Here is a 14,320-nt window from a genome sequence, read left to right on the forward strand (position 1 = left end):
GGGGATTCAAGTTGTCTTTTCCCTAGTGAGGAAAACATGTTTCGCATCCTCTCTTTGGGAAACCCTGGTCTACCACAGTAATCACTGACACCTTGCATACCTTCTGATTGGCATGAGCACAAAGACAAATCACAAGTCAAAATTTAGGCTGAATCTTAGGTTTAAGAAAATAGCCACAAATGATTTGAGGTGCCAAAAATTGAAAGTAGAGAAGGATTGGTGCCCCTGTTATGTGATTTTTTTTTGTTTCCTCTGCTTCAGTGATTATTTGCTGTTTGCCTCAAGGCTCAATTCTTGGCCTAGTATTGTTTTGTTAATATATGACACCACTTCACTTTAGCTTGGCAGTACTTTTTTCTTCATTATAGCATCTCTTTTGACTGCTATGCCACTGACATTGAGCTGCATCTAACTTAACAATTGCAGCAAGTCTCCAGTATTACTGGCATCTGGGAATATGATGCATTTGGACAAGAGGACCCTGATATTTGCTCTAGTTTGAACACAGCACTGCATAAAAAGGCATCTTACACTTAGACCTTTTGCTCCATACATCAATATGGTGTTTAATTCATGTCTGAATCTTAAATACACTAAAAATCTTGCTCAGATTGCTTTTACCACCTTAGGTAAAGTACAAAATAATTCTTAATAATCTTAACTTTTTGCTCGTCTGAGTTGTATTTTATTTTTTTAATCCTGTCTTCTGTAATACCCTGTTCTTTGGTTTCAATCGATACAGCTCAAACACAGCTGTCTCATTATCTCTCGCTCCCCAGCATGTACAAGATAATTTTTTATTGACAAATGAGGTGTAGTTGTCATAACCATCATAAAGCATGAGGGTCTTTATCTTGCTCAAACACACCCATACTGAGAGAAAGCCAGAGAGGGGACATCAAAACAGACTTATAGATATATTGCTGCATGCTACTGTGATCATCATTTCATCATCCGTCCATCTCGGCAGGAGGAGCAAAGCAGGACGTGGCTGCAGCTGAGAACACACAAGCAGAAATGCAGTTCTCCTCTGGGCTCTGGCAACATGTCATCATGGACACTGAACAGACCGTCTCACGTACACACATTCATGCATGCACACACACATGCACGGTTTTTGAAACAGGACACTGTCCCCCTTGAGAACAAGGCTTTCTGGGGCAGATGAAAGCTAGCACAGCTCACATGTGCTTGCTCTCTCTCACATGTACTTTAATTGGAAAAGCAAAAACAGAGCACTACATGTATAAAAGGCGCTGGCCACGGTGCCAGTTTTGTTTCTCTTCTTCTCAAAAGAACATGTAGCCGAAGGAATCAAAATACACAAACCTCAAAATTTCTTCCAACTTCAAAAACATATGTAACTTTTTTGGGGTTTTAATACATATTCCCCAGGAGGAAATGAAAACAAGACAAAGCGGGAATGGTGATGACAAAATGATGACCACAGTCTGGTGGAAAAAAAAAAATGCAATAAAAAAAAATGAAACACTAAAATTCAGATGACAAATAGTGCTATACAGGGTATGAATCTTGGCTCCATTATTGTATTGTATTGTATTTATTTTCAAAAAAGAACAGAAAACCAAACAAATCAAACAGACTTTAAATTTCCTTACCTGTTCAACTTTGCAAAAGGATTATATTCATGTACACCCTGAAGTTAATAAAGACAAGAAATCCATTGGAGATGAAAAAGATGACAGTGATGCTAATCACAGTCTGGCAAAACAGATTTTTGTTATTAAAAACTGATCAAAAGACACTGGAATTTCCACTCAATTCTGGGCAAAAGATTAATAGAACCAATTCTACTCATCAATCAGAGAGGGAACGTACGGCAAAAATTAAGGTCTGCTTTAATTTCAAAGAAAGGTAGTAGCACAGTAATAGAAATCAGTTTAGCCGGAGTCAAATCAGTGAGATGCTGATTGGATTTGCCTGGCCTCCTAACTCATAGGAGGGCTTTCATTCTTACTGATATTCAACAATCCTGAATAAAACCAGAGTATTTCAGCTTAGCAGGTCTGCTTTCATTTCTGTGACCAACTTTGCAAAATTATTCTGATAAAGGGAGTGACAGTGCAGTGTTAACACCAGAAAAAAAAAGCAGTGAAAATCTGCAAAATGTCACCCACACAGCGGACTGGTTTTGGTGACAGAACAACATGTCAATCAAAATCACTTTATTTGCCAACTACAATAAATGTGCAGGAGTCTATCTTGATGACAATAGCACAGGATCATACTGACAAGTCGCATGGTAACAAACATGGTTAGGTAACACCTAAAAAATTCAAAGAACAGGACGACACATTCAATGCACAGGGAGAGCAGGACATGCAGAACGTACTGGACTGCACTCATTCTACATAAAGTGGATAAAAAAAAGCATTGCATCATTATGTGCATTCATCCTATGTATGCAAGTTTTTTGAATATCAGCACAGGCATTAAAGGGATAGGTAACTGATTTCTTGCTAATCATGTTATTGTCATCAATGGATGCAAAGAACATCCTGAAGCTGGGAGAATTTGAAGTTTTCTTCTATGCAGAGAAATGCCTGTCGATCGATCTCTTCTGAGTCAAATGATCAGTTTTGCTCGGGATTAAAAGCTACTTTCACACGTCAGAGTGGAGCGATCCAATTCAGACCACTAGTAAGAGTCAGATCTATTTCAGTTCTGACATGCGAGATAGTTTCACTTTGCCGGACAGGTGGTTGGTCTTACAAGGGTCTTTAAGCACCTTTTCACATCCACCTCGTTTGGTCCGGACTTACAGACTTTTTGGTTTGATCCAAACCAAAATTACAGGTGAAACAAGTGAAACCTCCCCTAGACCACAGTCATGACCAAACACCCGAAACTTGGTCCGACAAAAAGAGGTGGTCTCAGTCTAGAAACTAACCGAACTATGGTTCAGTCTGATCTGGTGTGAAAACATTTTTTTGGATGACTCAGACTTTCAGACCGATTACAGAAAGTTCCAGCAGGCTATTGTCAGAGCCAGAAAGAGGGAAAATAAGATGCAGTAGAACCTGGGGAGAGGAGGAGACCAAGTTTTCTATTGAAATAAGGGTCGGTGACATTCTGAAAAGTCAACTGGAAAAAACTCATAAAAATGCCGACAGTTTCCAGGTATTTTCGGAGACAGCAGTGAGAGGATATGAGAGGAGAGCACTTGAAGTTGGAGGTTCTGGTAGTAATGCCATAATCATATTATCACAGGAGCAACAAAATGAATTTGTCCATTCATTTCTCCATCAATTCAAATGGTGGTGGAAGGCAACCCAACAAACTGACAACACACCAATATCAGACATGTGCCCATCTACAAACCAATCAGTGTCCGGTACAGGGAGACACAGCTCATGTAGGTGGTGACGACAGGACGAGGGTATGTCAGAAGGTATGTTAGGTTCTTCAGTGCAATCACCTAATCACAATGTGAAACCAAAGCTAACACGATCAAATATGCACAATGTAACAAAAACACGAACCTTGGTTCCGACTTTCAGGTGTGAAAAGGCCCTAAAACTCCATTTTTTTTTTTTATAGTTGTTGACTTTTAGGAACACTCATGTCTTAGTGGATGATGATGATAGACTCTGGACTAACACCAAAAAAGAAAATTCAGATTTCCTGACTGGATTTATTATCGTCTTAAAGCTGCACCATGAAACGTCACGCTTTGACGTGCCAACATACAGACTTGAACCAGTCTTTCTAACCACAAAGAGACAGCAAGTGTGGGATCAAATGTAGAGTGTGTATGTGTGTGTGTGTTTTTGTGTGTGTGTGTGTGTGTGTGTGTGTGTGTGTGTGTGTGTGTGTGTGTGTGTGTACCTGGATCTCCATGCCCTGCTCCAGCAGTCTCTTGGCCTGGTTCTCAACCTCCAGTCTGGCTCTGCTGATCAACAACAAGTCGTTCTCGATCACCTCAATGCCGCTCAGGTCAACGCCTTGGGATAAGTAGTCTACAGCACACACACACACACACACACACACACACACACACACACACACGCACAGAAAGAACAATAATCTGAAATCACAGAAATGACCACATTCTTTATATTCCAGCATCTTTCCCTCTTGCTCTGACCAAATTAAAGATCCAGTTATCAGTTTATTGCACCATCTATAGTTAATATGTTAATTTTGGTTACAATGCATGTTATATAGAATTTTTGACTTGCTGATGGAGAACACATTTTTTAATTCTTATCCTAACACAAATGAAATACAGGTCATTTTCCTCCAAAGACTGCTATGTAGACAAAGATTTTACAGAGTCAAAGTACATGTGCAAAGAAAGTGTTGCTCAAAAATCACAGACTGAGGCTTTAAACTATACTTTGAAAACAGGAAAGGCACAACAACAACAATAATAATAATTAAAGCACACACACACACACACACACACACACACACACACACACGATGTGCTTTCCTGAGTCTGGATTGAAATTTAATTTCTCATTTGGGTCCCATACATGGAATATTTAAGTGCTCTCTGCTCAGATCAATTCCATTAATTTCTAAATCCCTTCTGATCTCATTTCACAACAAATTCAAAAACACATCACTGCTGAGTGCACTCAGCAATTTTTCAATGGAGCAATTTGTGTGATCTCAACTTTAACCCTGTAGTTGATGACTGAGAGAAATTTACAATCCGATTTATGAGTCGCTGATATTTGCTATTTCATCCGGTGTTTGTATTGTTCCCATGTATTCATCTTTCAAGGGAAATTGTTGGGCATTATGACTTTCAATAGACTGAAAACCCAGAGGCTCAGGACAGGAAGAGAATGTGTAGTTATCAATAATTTCCCTCAAACACCACTTAAATTTCACCGACATTTACCCTGTCACTGGATTTCCCATTCCGGTTATTCATTTTGCATCCTGTTGATGAAACAGATGACAGCAGATGTCAGTTTGTCGGATTTGTAAGGCGGACTGTCACTCCAAATAAAGACCCGGTGCTTTTACCTGTGTTTTAAAGAGCACTGTGGTTTCGCCGTTGCATTTTTCATCCAACCCACTGGCCTTAGATAGCCTGAAAACTGCACTAGAGAGGGGAGTATTGACTTTGCCTTGCAACAGAAGCATGTTGTGGACCCCTATTAAATTGAAATTGATGTAGTGTTGTCAATATGTGGCATTTTGCCCAACAACTCCACCACGATGCCTCTGATAGCCTTATAACGCAGTGATACCAACAGTGCAGTCATTCTGTCTCTGTTGCATTTATATGTTACACTTGGAAGAATAAATTCCAGGATAGTCAACAATACTTGTAGAGAGTAAAAAAAAAGAGTTCCAGTGTGATCATCCGCTGGAAGCATTTTTGAAGAGATGATTTTTTAATTAACCTGAGCAGCATGCAGCATTCAGAAAGTCAACCTCCCAACTGCGAAAGAAAGAAGTGGAAACATGCACAAGGTGTAATTTCAAGCATGACGCGGGACGTCGTTGCAGGCTTCAGTATCATGGCCTCACAAATTGAAGCCGGTCAACACAGATGTTCTACATGATGGCAAATTTGCAATCAATATAATCAATAAAACAACATCAGCCTTCCTTAAAGAAAGCGAGCAGTATCTGCAGCAGTGCAACTGTGGTTGATTGTAAATACTTAAGTAAAATTACTTGGATTGAGGTCGTTTCATGCAGTCAAACAGCGCTTCCTTCGTCGGGTTTTGCATTTTTTGTCCGATGCGTTGTGAACGCAGCGTGACAACAAGGTGGGCTGCAGCATCCTCGCACTGTAATTTTCCACAGTTTGACGTGTTTTTTTGGACGGAGGTTTTTTTTTTTTTTTCTTGATAACACACAGACACAAAAAGGCAGAGGGGAAATCAGACATTGTCACTGAGAGGAGAGGTGAAGAGGGGAGGACAGTGGAGCTGATAGCAAAGCATTTCAGATGTGCTATTTGTCCAGGGCTGCAGATTGTTTGCTCTTCTTCCCAGTGTTCCCAGACAAAGAAAGAAGGAGAGAGAGAGAGAGAGAGAGAGAGAGAGAGAGGGAGGGAGGGAGGGAGGGAGGGAGAGAAACAGCATTATCAGGCAGGTGGCGGGCTGAGGCACAGAGGACCGGGGAATTGGACAGGAGCCACATCCAATTCCAAAGCAATCCGCTCACAGCCTCAACTGAAGTACAAAGCCTGCCTGAGACCACAATCCAACAGCTGAGCCCTGTCTCTTCGCTTGTCTGTTTCTGTGTGTGTGTGTGTGTGTGTGTGTGTGTGAGAGAGAGAGAGAGAGAGAGAGACAGAGAGAAAGAGACAGAGAGACAGAGAGAGCAAGAGAGAGAGAGAGAGAGAGAGAGAGAGAGGGGTTGTCCATTCTGACTTATGCTTAGAGGTCTGTCTGATATGCTACCCTTGAACTCTTGCCCTCTCTCTCTCTCTCTCTCTCTCACACACACACACACACACACACACACACACGCACACAGTGTAGACTATTGGCTATTATGCGTTGGTTCCCAAGGGATGAGTCGTGTTCTGGCACAGATGTGTCTAGAATGCTACGCTGAGGGAGCTCGTTCTTCAAGGACGGCAGGACAGACAACACCAGCATCATTCACCAACCGCTCTTAAGAAGAAATTTCTTCTTAAAGCCCACTTACGCAGTTTTCACCAAGATTCTGACATTCCCTGCTGTTCTCTTATTTTTGGATTTGTCATATTTTAAGAACAGAATCTACGCAAGCTCAGGAGCATGCGTTTGAGTGTCGACATGTTTGCGCAAAATAACTCGTTACTGTGTTTTCTTCAATTCTACAATTGCATACTATATAGGATTTAAATTACAATAATATTTCATCATGTATAATATTGTTAAAAAACATTTTCATTCTTTAACAGAACACTATACTAACACTTCAATTCTGTTTTTTAAAATTTTTGGCCTCAGATTTATTTATTTTATTTTTTTAATTAACCAGTTGTGCGCTCTCCCATGCATCTTTTGTGCTTTCAGTTTACAAGGGCAAATGGATTCATCACTACAAGAACAACACAGGTGTGAACGATTCCACGTCATGAATATGACACAGACTTTTCTTAAGACCTCAGGAGACAAATTTAAGAAAAAAAACTTAGGAAGATAGTGGTGAATGAAGTCCACTGCCACCAACACATACAAATACACTGCGTGGATTTGCCAGTGTTTGATAATCAGCACACAATCTGACCTTCAGGTTTCAACTTACTGATGAAGGTGATCATCATCAGAGCGGGTTGTGGGTGGGGAAAAAGGCAGCAAGGTGGGATGTGTGTCCCGCTTATCAAGGCATTTTTAAAAATCAGGAGACAATAACAGCTGATGAGGCATGAATCAGGACAGCAGAGTGACCTACCCAGGTTTGTAACACCTGGCTTTCAGAAAGGCCTTATTCCAGAGTATTAACAGGTTTGTTAAATCGTGTGCAGACTAAAATCTCCCCAATACATATATACTTGCAGCAATGTATCGCACTCTTTGAATAGCTCCACTGAAACAGTTTTGTTACACCACAGTTGATTCATATTTTGACCTATTACATGTTAAAAATGGCTATCACAAGGTATGAGAGCCCAAAGTGACACCTTAAAATCGCTTATGTACACCGAAAAGCAGCTCAGTCTTAATCTCATGCTGTCATTTCATGGCTTTATGAAGCAGAGAAAAGCAAAAGCAAATTATATTTTTCAAGCTGTACACTGCAAACACACCAGCATTAACCATCAATAACATACTGGATGCAAAGTTTGACATGTATTGTATTGTATTGGCATTGACTTGGTGGTCCAGCTGGCTATCACACACACACAAATAAAGTTTCTGGTCTAACAGCCTCTACAATCAGTCTATTCAAACTGGACACGACCATGAGAATGAATCTGATTTCCAGCAAATCGGAGTTAAGCGGCAGCAGCTACTTTGGCTTGCACAGCGTCAAGTAAAACATAGTTTTCGCTGTCACTGAGGCAACAGTTTCCTTGTGTCGAAAATGATGAATCAATCCCGCATCGTTTATCTGCAATTTCCAAATTAGGCGGATCAAGCTGGCTCACTTTTAAAGGCACCGACAATTACGGCCAACACATACTCAAAGCCGAAGAAGACAAGAGCTGGCAGCGATGAGTCAGCGATGTTGGCAAAGCAACTCGCTGACAACCCCTAATCAGGTCCCATGAATGTACTGGCAGGACGGATGAATGAAGAGACTTACAATCCTCATGAATTTTCCCTGTGATATTTGCTTTGCTTCTTCCATGTTAGCACGAGTTATATTTGCAGGAAAAGCTCCTATCAGTTATTTATGAGGGCTCATCTATAAATTTCGTGCAATCAAGGGCCGAATTTACACACATTAGACTTCTTTTTATTAATCAATCTTGTTTGCTAACATTTGCCACTGTAGATTGTGGTTATTTTCTAATAGTCAATAACATATGCAATGTGATAATTTTTTTTCCGTCTGACGTATTGGCCCAATGAGACAGATAAAAAAACGATTAATGCTGAACCCTGGAACAGTTATCAGATTTGGAAGAGGAAATTCCAGTCACACTTCAAGTACTGAGAGCAAAAATGTATTATTAAAGTCAATATAATTCAGTACATAGCCTATGTAAGCTTGTAACACTTCAAACAACATATAACTACCAAAAAAACACTTTAATTAGCTAATAAAAACAATGGAATTTCCAGTTGTAAACGTTAATATTTTTTCCTGATTTTTTTTTTTTTTTTTTTTTTTTTTTTTTTTTTCTTTGGGCCTAATAATGGAAACATCACACACTGACTGATGACTGTTTGGTCAACTTAGTCAGCTGACTAAAAGGGGAGTAAGAGAATTTGCACCGACACTTAGCAGACGGCTCAGCTAGCCCTGCAGAGAAGAGATTCCTTCCCAAAGTTCCTCTTTAGCTTTCAAGAAGAAGAAGAAGAATTCCTGAAATAGCCTCATATAATCATAACATGTAGAAAGAAGAACAGAGCTATGCAACCGCCAAACTGCAACATGTCAACTAGTGTAAACCAAGATGTGACTTTATGTCTGTCTCTGTCTCTCTCTGTGTGTGTGTGTGTGTGTGTGTGTGTGTGTGCACATGGGATGCTGTTTTGCCTCCATAATTTGATGTATCACTGGTTGAAACAGGATGCTGGGGCGAGTCATAATGTGGGGAGGGGATCATTCAAATGGGTAATCCAATGGGATTATCAGTCAGGAAGAGTGAGGCAGTTTTATTTGATTGGAAGAGCAGAGGGAAGTCATTATTGAATGGGAAGTAATGAGAAATGTGATTTTGACATAAAAATACAAGCAACTACCTATTTTAGCATTTATTGTTAAATAAGTGGGTATTATGACAGCTAACAAGTTGGAAAAAGTCATTTTTAATTCAGTGTTTCCTGTGTAATTTTATGACGCTGTGGTGCTGTGGGTAATAATTCTGTCCCATATCTGTCAATGATGGTTCAGGTTTCAGTGTTAAAATGTTTTTAATCAAAAGATCATTACTTCTACAGCATCTGGACTACACATATTTTAGATTTAGATAACAGCAATACTAGATAATAATCAGCAGTGGTGGTGATTTCCTTGAATAAATTAAGAGTTTCATTTCATTCTACAGGGACTGTGTTGGCATTACTGTTATATTCCACTTCTCATTTCACTCGCCAGACATATTTTCCTTTTTTTGCACATACTTAAAGCTAGTGCACATGCCAGGATTTATCAGACTGCACTTCTCTCCCAATTCTTACTGACAACAAAATATTAGAAAATGCATCTTTAGAGAAAACACACCGTCAACAGCTCGTTTGATTTCGTCGCTGGTCATCGACCACTGCAAATATTACCCATCATCTTGTCTACACCTTTACACATCCTGAAGTCATTCTTTGCAATGGTGGATAGTAACGGCTAACAGATTATGCCCTGTATACCCATCAGCTTCATTCGCAAACTGACAATGGATATGCCCAATTTTTCCATGTTTTGGGAACAATCAACACGGCCACACAATAATGAGTTAAGTGGAGTGCCTCTTTTATGATATGCACAGTGACTTTTAATAACCACCTTAACAATGAAAATAATGCTGGTTGAGGGTGACAACGTTGGTGATACATGCGCAGTCACTTCATTTAATGGGAATATTCCTAGAGACGAACTCATGGTGGAAGAAATCAACATGTTTCTCAGTTTGGAACAAAAAAAGGTGACGGTTTGCATCCCTGAAATCTTCATCTCATTTTTCGGGGGTAACAGCAGCCGCTGCTGAACGTCCTCGTTTCATGACGTAGAGTGTTTTCCTGCGATGGTGGCAGAGGCTGTGTCAAGACTCTCCTTGTGGGTTTATTCCTATTTCTGATGACTCGTGCGTCGCGTTAGCCTCATAGTTGCTGAGTCATGTGTTCCTGGCCGTGACCTCCACCCACTCCCCTGAGGTGAACTATTGTGATCACTGACGAAGCATCACTGCTTGCCAGGAAGAATCACTTTTGTCCTGTTACCCTGAGCAAGATGTGAAATGTGAAAAGGTGGATGCTTTCTGGGAGAATTTTTAATTTTTCTCATTCTTTTCTCTTTAGTTTTTTAAACACAGCCCAGTACAAAAAACACAACGTTTCGGCCTCAAAATGTTGAAGTTGTTAAAACCTGTCTTGGTGTGCATCCACTTTTTTCATATTTGGATTGATCTGCTGAAGTTTGCTTCCCATTCATAAGTTTTTCTTGCAGCACTAATTCCCTTTTTTAATTGTATTTTCAAAAACCAAATCACAAATCATAAAGACATACTAATAAGGCACATAAAACACAAAAAATACACCAAGGAAAGTTTTTACCTTCAACAGAAGGTACTGCAATACTCCAGCCAAAAAGACAGAAGGACAAAAAACTTATTTAGATTGTTATTTGGAAAAAGAAGCCTAACATCTTGCATTTTCCCTGACTTATGTGTTATTACCGCTGAAGATAAAATGAAGACGCAGTCCAGCGACATTAGCAAACACAGAGATCTTCAATTTGAGTCTGAACTGACATTATGACATTGACAGCCACTGGGCATTTATCGCCTTTTGCACGAAAACCATGACCAGCTATCCAAATGCACACACGCACATTTGCCATCACCCATATACACCGCTCTGCCTCTGTTTGAAATGAGTGTAACAGGGGACTAGACAATAGCAAGCGGCCTGCAGGCTAGCCAGCAGACAGCCTGGATATCAGGTTGCAACATTAATGCAATCATTAAACATTTATGGGCATTTTCCTTTGCTCTCTCAGTGCTTACAGCAATCTTAGGTGTGATTCCTGAGCCTGTATCTCGCTCACACATTGTGGTCACCTTTGCTACCAAAAAAGCATGCAGTTGTCTTTTTTTTTACCCTCTCCGTCTTCTTGTCTCCATTTCTATCTCCCTCTCTCTCTGCAATGATTTGTATCTGAAGGAAAAAAAAATCCCTCCTGCTGAGTTGCGCATGTCAGCAAAAACAGTCTGACTGGAAACTGTCATCTCTGCTTACACTCCTTGAATAAACAGATGCAGACTGAGAAATGAGGATTCCAAACTACAATGAGCAGATCAGGGACAGACGTGAAAACAACGGCAAACAGGATTGCGCCTAAAAAAATCAGATGCGGGAATTCTTGTTTAATTAATCAACAAGGACAGATTCTCTGAAAACAGCGGGCGGGTTCTGCTTTGGATCCTGAACTATCATTCTGCGCTTGCCTCAGCCGGTGGTGCTGTTGTTGCCATGCCAATGCCAAGCAGCCCTAAAGAGTCAGCTCACTAGCTACCTGGCAGATATGCTCACCAGGCAATAAGGGCAATACAGCGACTGCTCTGACAGTAGCCAGATTGGGACAATTAAGGATGTAGCGTCAGGCAGGTGCTATGCAAACATAAACAGCAAAGGAGTGGCCAAAGTCCTGGGAGGAAGGATGCTGCCATTAGCATCGTCACTGCTATGGTTACCAAACTGGGCTCTCTAATGAGGGCAAACACACTTAGGGAAAGCCGGCAGGGAGAGAGAAATAGGGAAAAAAGGTCGGGGGGGAAAAAAAGCAAACCCACAGGTTAAATCCTGATCTGTGTCATACCTGCATGACAGCGACTGAGCTTTCCCCAGTTAATGCATGCAACACAAAAGAGAAAGAAAACCCTCAAAGGAAAGCAGGAGACAGATAAGAGGCGAGAGTGAAGGGAGAGAAAAAATGAAGAGGAGAGTGTTAAATCTGCTTTGTGAATCCAATTAGTCAAGCGCAGAGGTGTAAAAAAAAAAAAAGAAAAAAGAAAAGAAAAAGAGGAGAAGAGAAGACAGTTTCAGAGAGGGGAGGGAGCGATGCAAGAGTAGGAAGGGCTACTAGAGGCAGATACAGAGAGAGGCAGGAAGCAGGACGGAGAGGGGGAGAGAGATAGAGAGAGAGAGAGAGAGAGAGAGAGAGAGAGGGGAAGAGAGGGAGGCTGAGCAGCGGTGCCAGTGTCTCTTTCCTTCCAGATTATGTGGCTTGATGTTTCCTACCAGTTGTTTTTCCATCTGTATTCTGGGGCTGCGGACAGTAAGACACATCATTGAGTGATGGACCAGTTTGTCTCTATGGAGAAAAGCTAAAGCCCAGCAGCGATCTCAGTCACTCCAGCTTATCACCTGTGGGGACGGGTGACACCATGCTACCTTTGGCGGTTGGGATTACAAAGCACTACAGGAAAGCAGTCACACACACCGCTGGATCGCAGAGGATTTGCCTTTGTCTGAGAGGTAAACTAACGCACGGAGGAACAGCACACTAATATCATTATCGGCGCACTGATATCAAGGCAATGTGAATTTGTTTGTAGACTGACTGCATGAAGGCAGCATAATATAAAATCAACACATTGACTTGTAGATAAAGACACAACCACAGCGCACTGGCACGTTGTTGTGCCAATGAGTCACGATATTTTTTTTCCCCCAGGCTGTGATTTTTTTCAAGTAGTGAAATAATTAGGCGTAATGAGTGCCTGTCAAATAGAAAGCAACACTGGTTTTCACCGGATAAGATGAAGCCCAGTTGTCTTATTGTACTTCCCACATTCACTGACTACTGACATAATACAGTATTGTGTTCCCTCATGTAGTTTTGCTAACGGTGCATAAACACAATATCCACGGCGAAAAAAAAAAAAATGATGTTGATGATTCACAAAGCGCATAATCTCACATATCACAAAACTGAACAGGCAGGCATGGATTTCTTTTGTTTGGGTTTGAGAGTAGAGAGTGAATCAATCTGAATTTGTCCTCAAAGTGAGGTCATCCAGAGGACAGTTATTCCATGTAGTGGAAAATACAGCTCAAGGAAATGATGAGCGTGAAAAAAAAAAAAAAAAAAAAACAGCCTTGCAGAAAGAATGCTGTTTTGGAAAATAAAGTTCTCACATCGTGGCATTTTTTTCATGCTCTGCGCAGGTAACAAGAGTTTCAAAGGAATTCAAATGTCAACAAAGGATTACATAATACAAAAAATAACCACAAATATAGTGAACTCCACCATAGAGAATTTTTTTTTTTTTTTTGACAATTTCTTTGAAGGATGGCAGCAAAATACAAGATGAAATGAACATGGCTGTGAAGTCCCATTAACAAGTCTGACACTACACATTTTAACCCACAGTGAGCAGCTTCCCTCACTTTGCTGATATCTGGGCTTTCCTCTTTGAAATAAAACAGACCCTTTAACCCTCATACCTTGTGCTGCACAGTTACGGCTAAAATAATAATCCTGAATACTTTCTGCTAGATATTATGATCATAACTATTAATCACAATGATCAACGATGTAGGAAGAAAATAATTTTATTGCATTTATTGACTTTTTATGATTGCAGCTGGTTTCCACATGGCAAAATTCTACATTACTGCTTCTTCCAGCAAAAATCAATATGATATGATTGTACAAAATTAATAGCGCACAGCTACTCACACCTGTGGGAGCACTTGAGCTTCTTTTGCTTGGAGAATCAACTTCCCGAATCGAATGAGTGGCTTGTCAACGTATACAAGAATGCGCACACCAGGGCCAGAGGGCACAAATAAATCCAATGTACTGTGAATTAAAAATGCAATGTATTCACAGACAGTGTAGCCATTTTTTTTGTGAGATTCCACACACTCATGGCCAAAGTCTCTCCAAATTTAAATTCTGAAGACAACTACTTACTGAATTGACTGTTCTCTGATTTCTGTGTCATTCTACACACAAACAGATAGGACTTGAGGAGTGGTCACATATGTTTTGCGATTGCCGAGAG

General features: G+C 40.5%; 1 protein-coding gene across 1 annotated transcript in view; it reads right to left on the minus strand.

The window, feature by feature from the left end:
* cog5 (component of oligomeric golgi complex 5) overlaps positions 1-14,320 on the minus strand; it is a 58,896-nt gene that overhangs the window by 25,035 nt on the left and 19,541 nt on the right. The window contains exon 7 of the mRNA XM_030045715.1: positions 3,850-3,980. Within this exon, the coding sequence (XP_029901575.1) occupies positions 3,850-3,980 (131 nt within the window). The remainder of the gene's footprint in view (positions 1-3,849; positions 3,981-14,320) is intronic.

This window comes from Myripristis murdjan, chromosome 23 (genome assembly GCF_902150065.1).
Source record: "Myripristis murdjan chromosome 23, fMyrMur1.1, whole genome shotgun sequence".
NCBI classification, from domain to species: domain Eukaryota; kingdom Metazoa; phylum Chordata; class Actinopteri; order Holocentriformes; family Holocentridae; genus Myripristis; species Myripristis murdjan.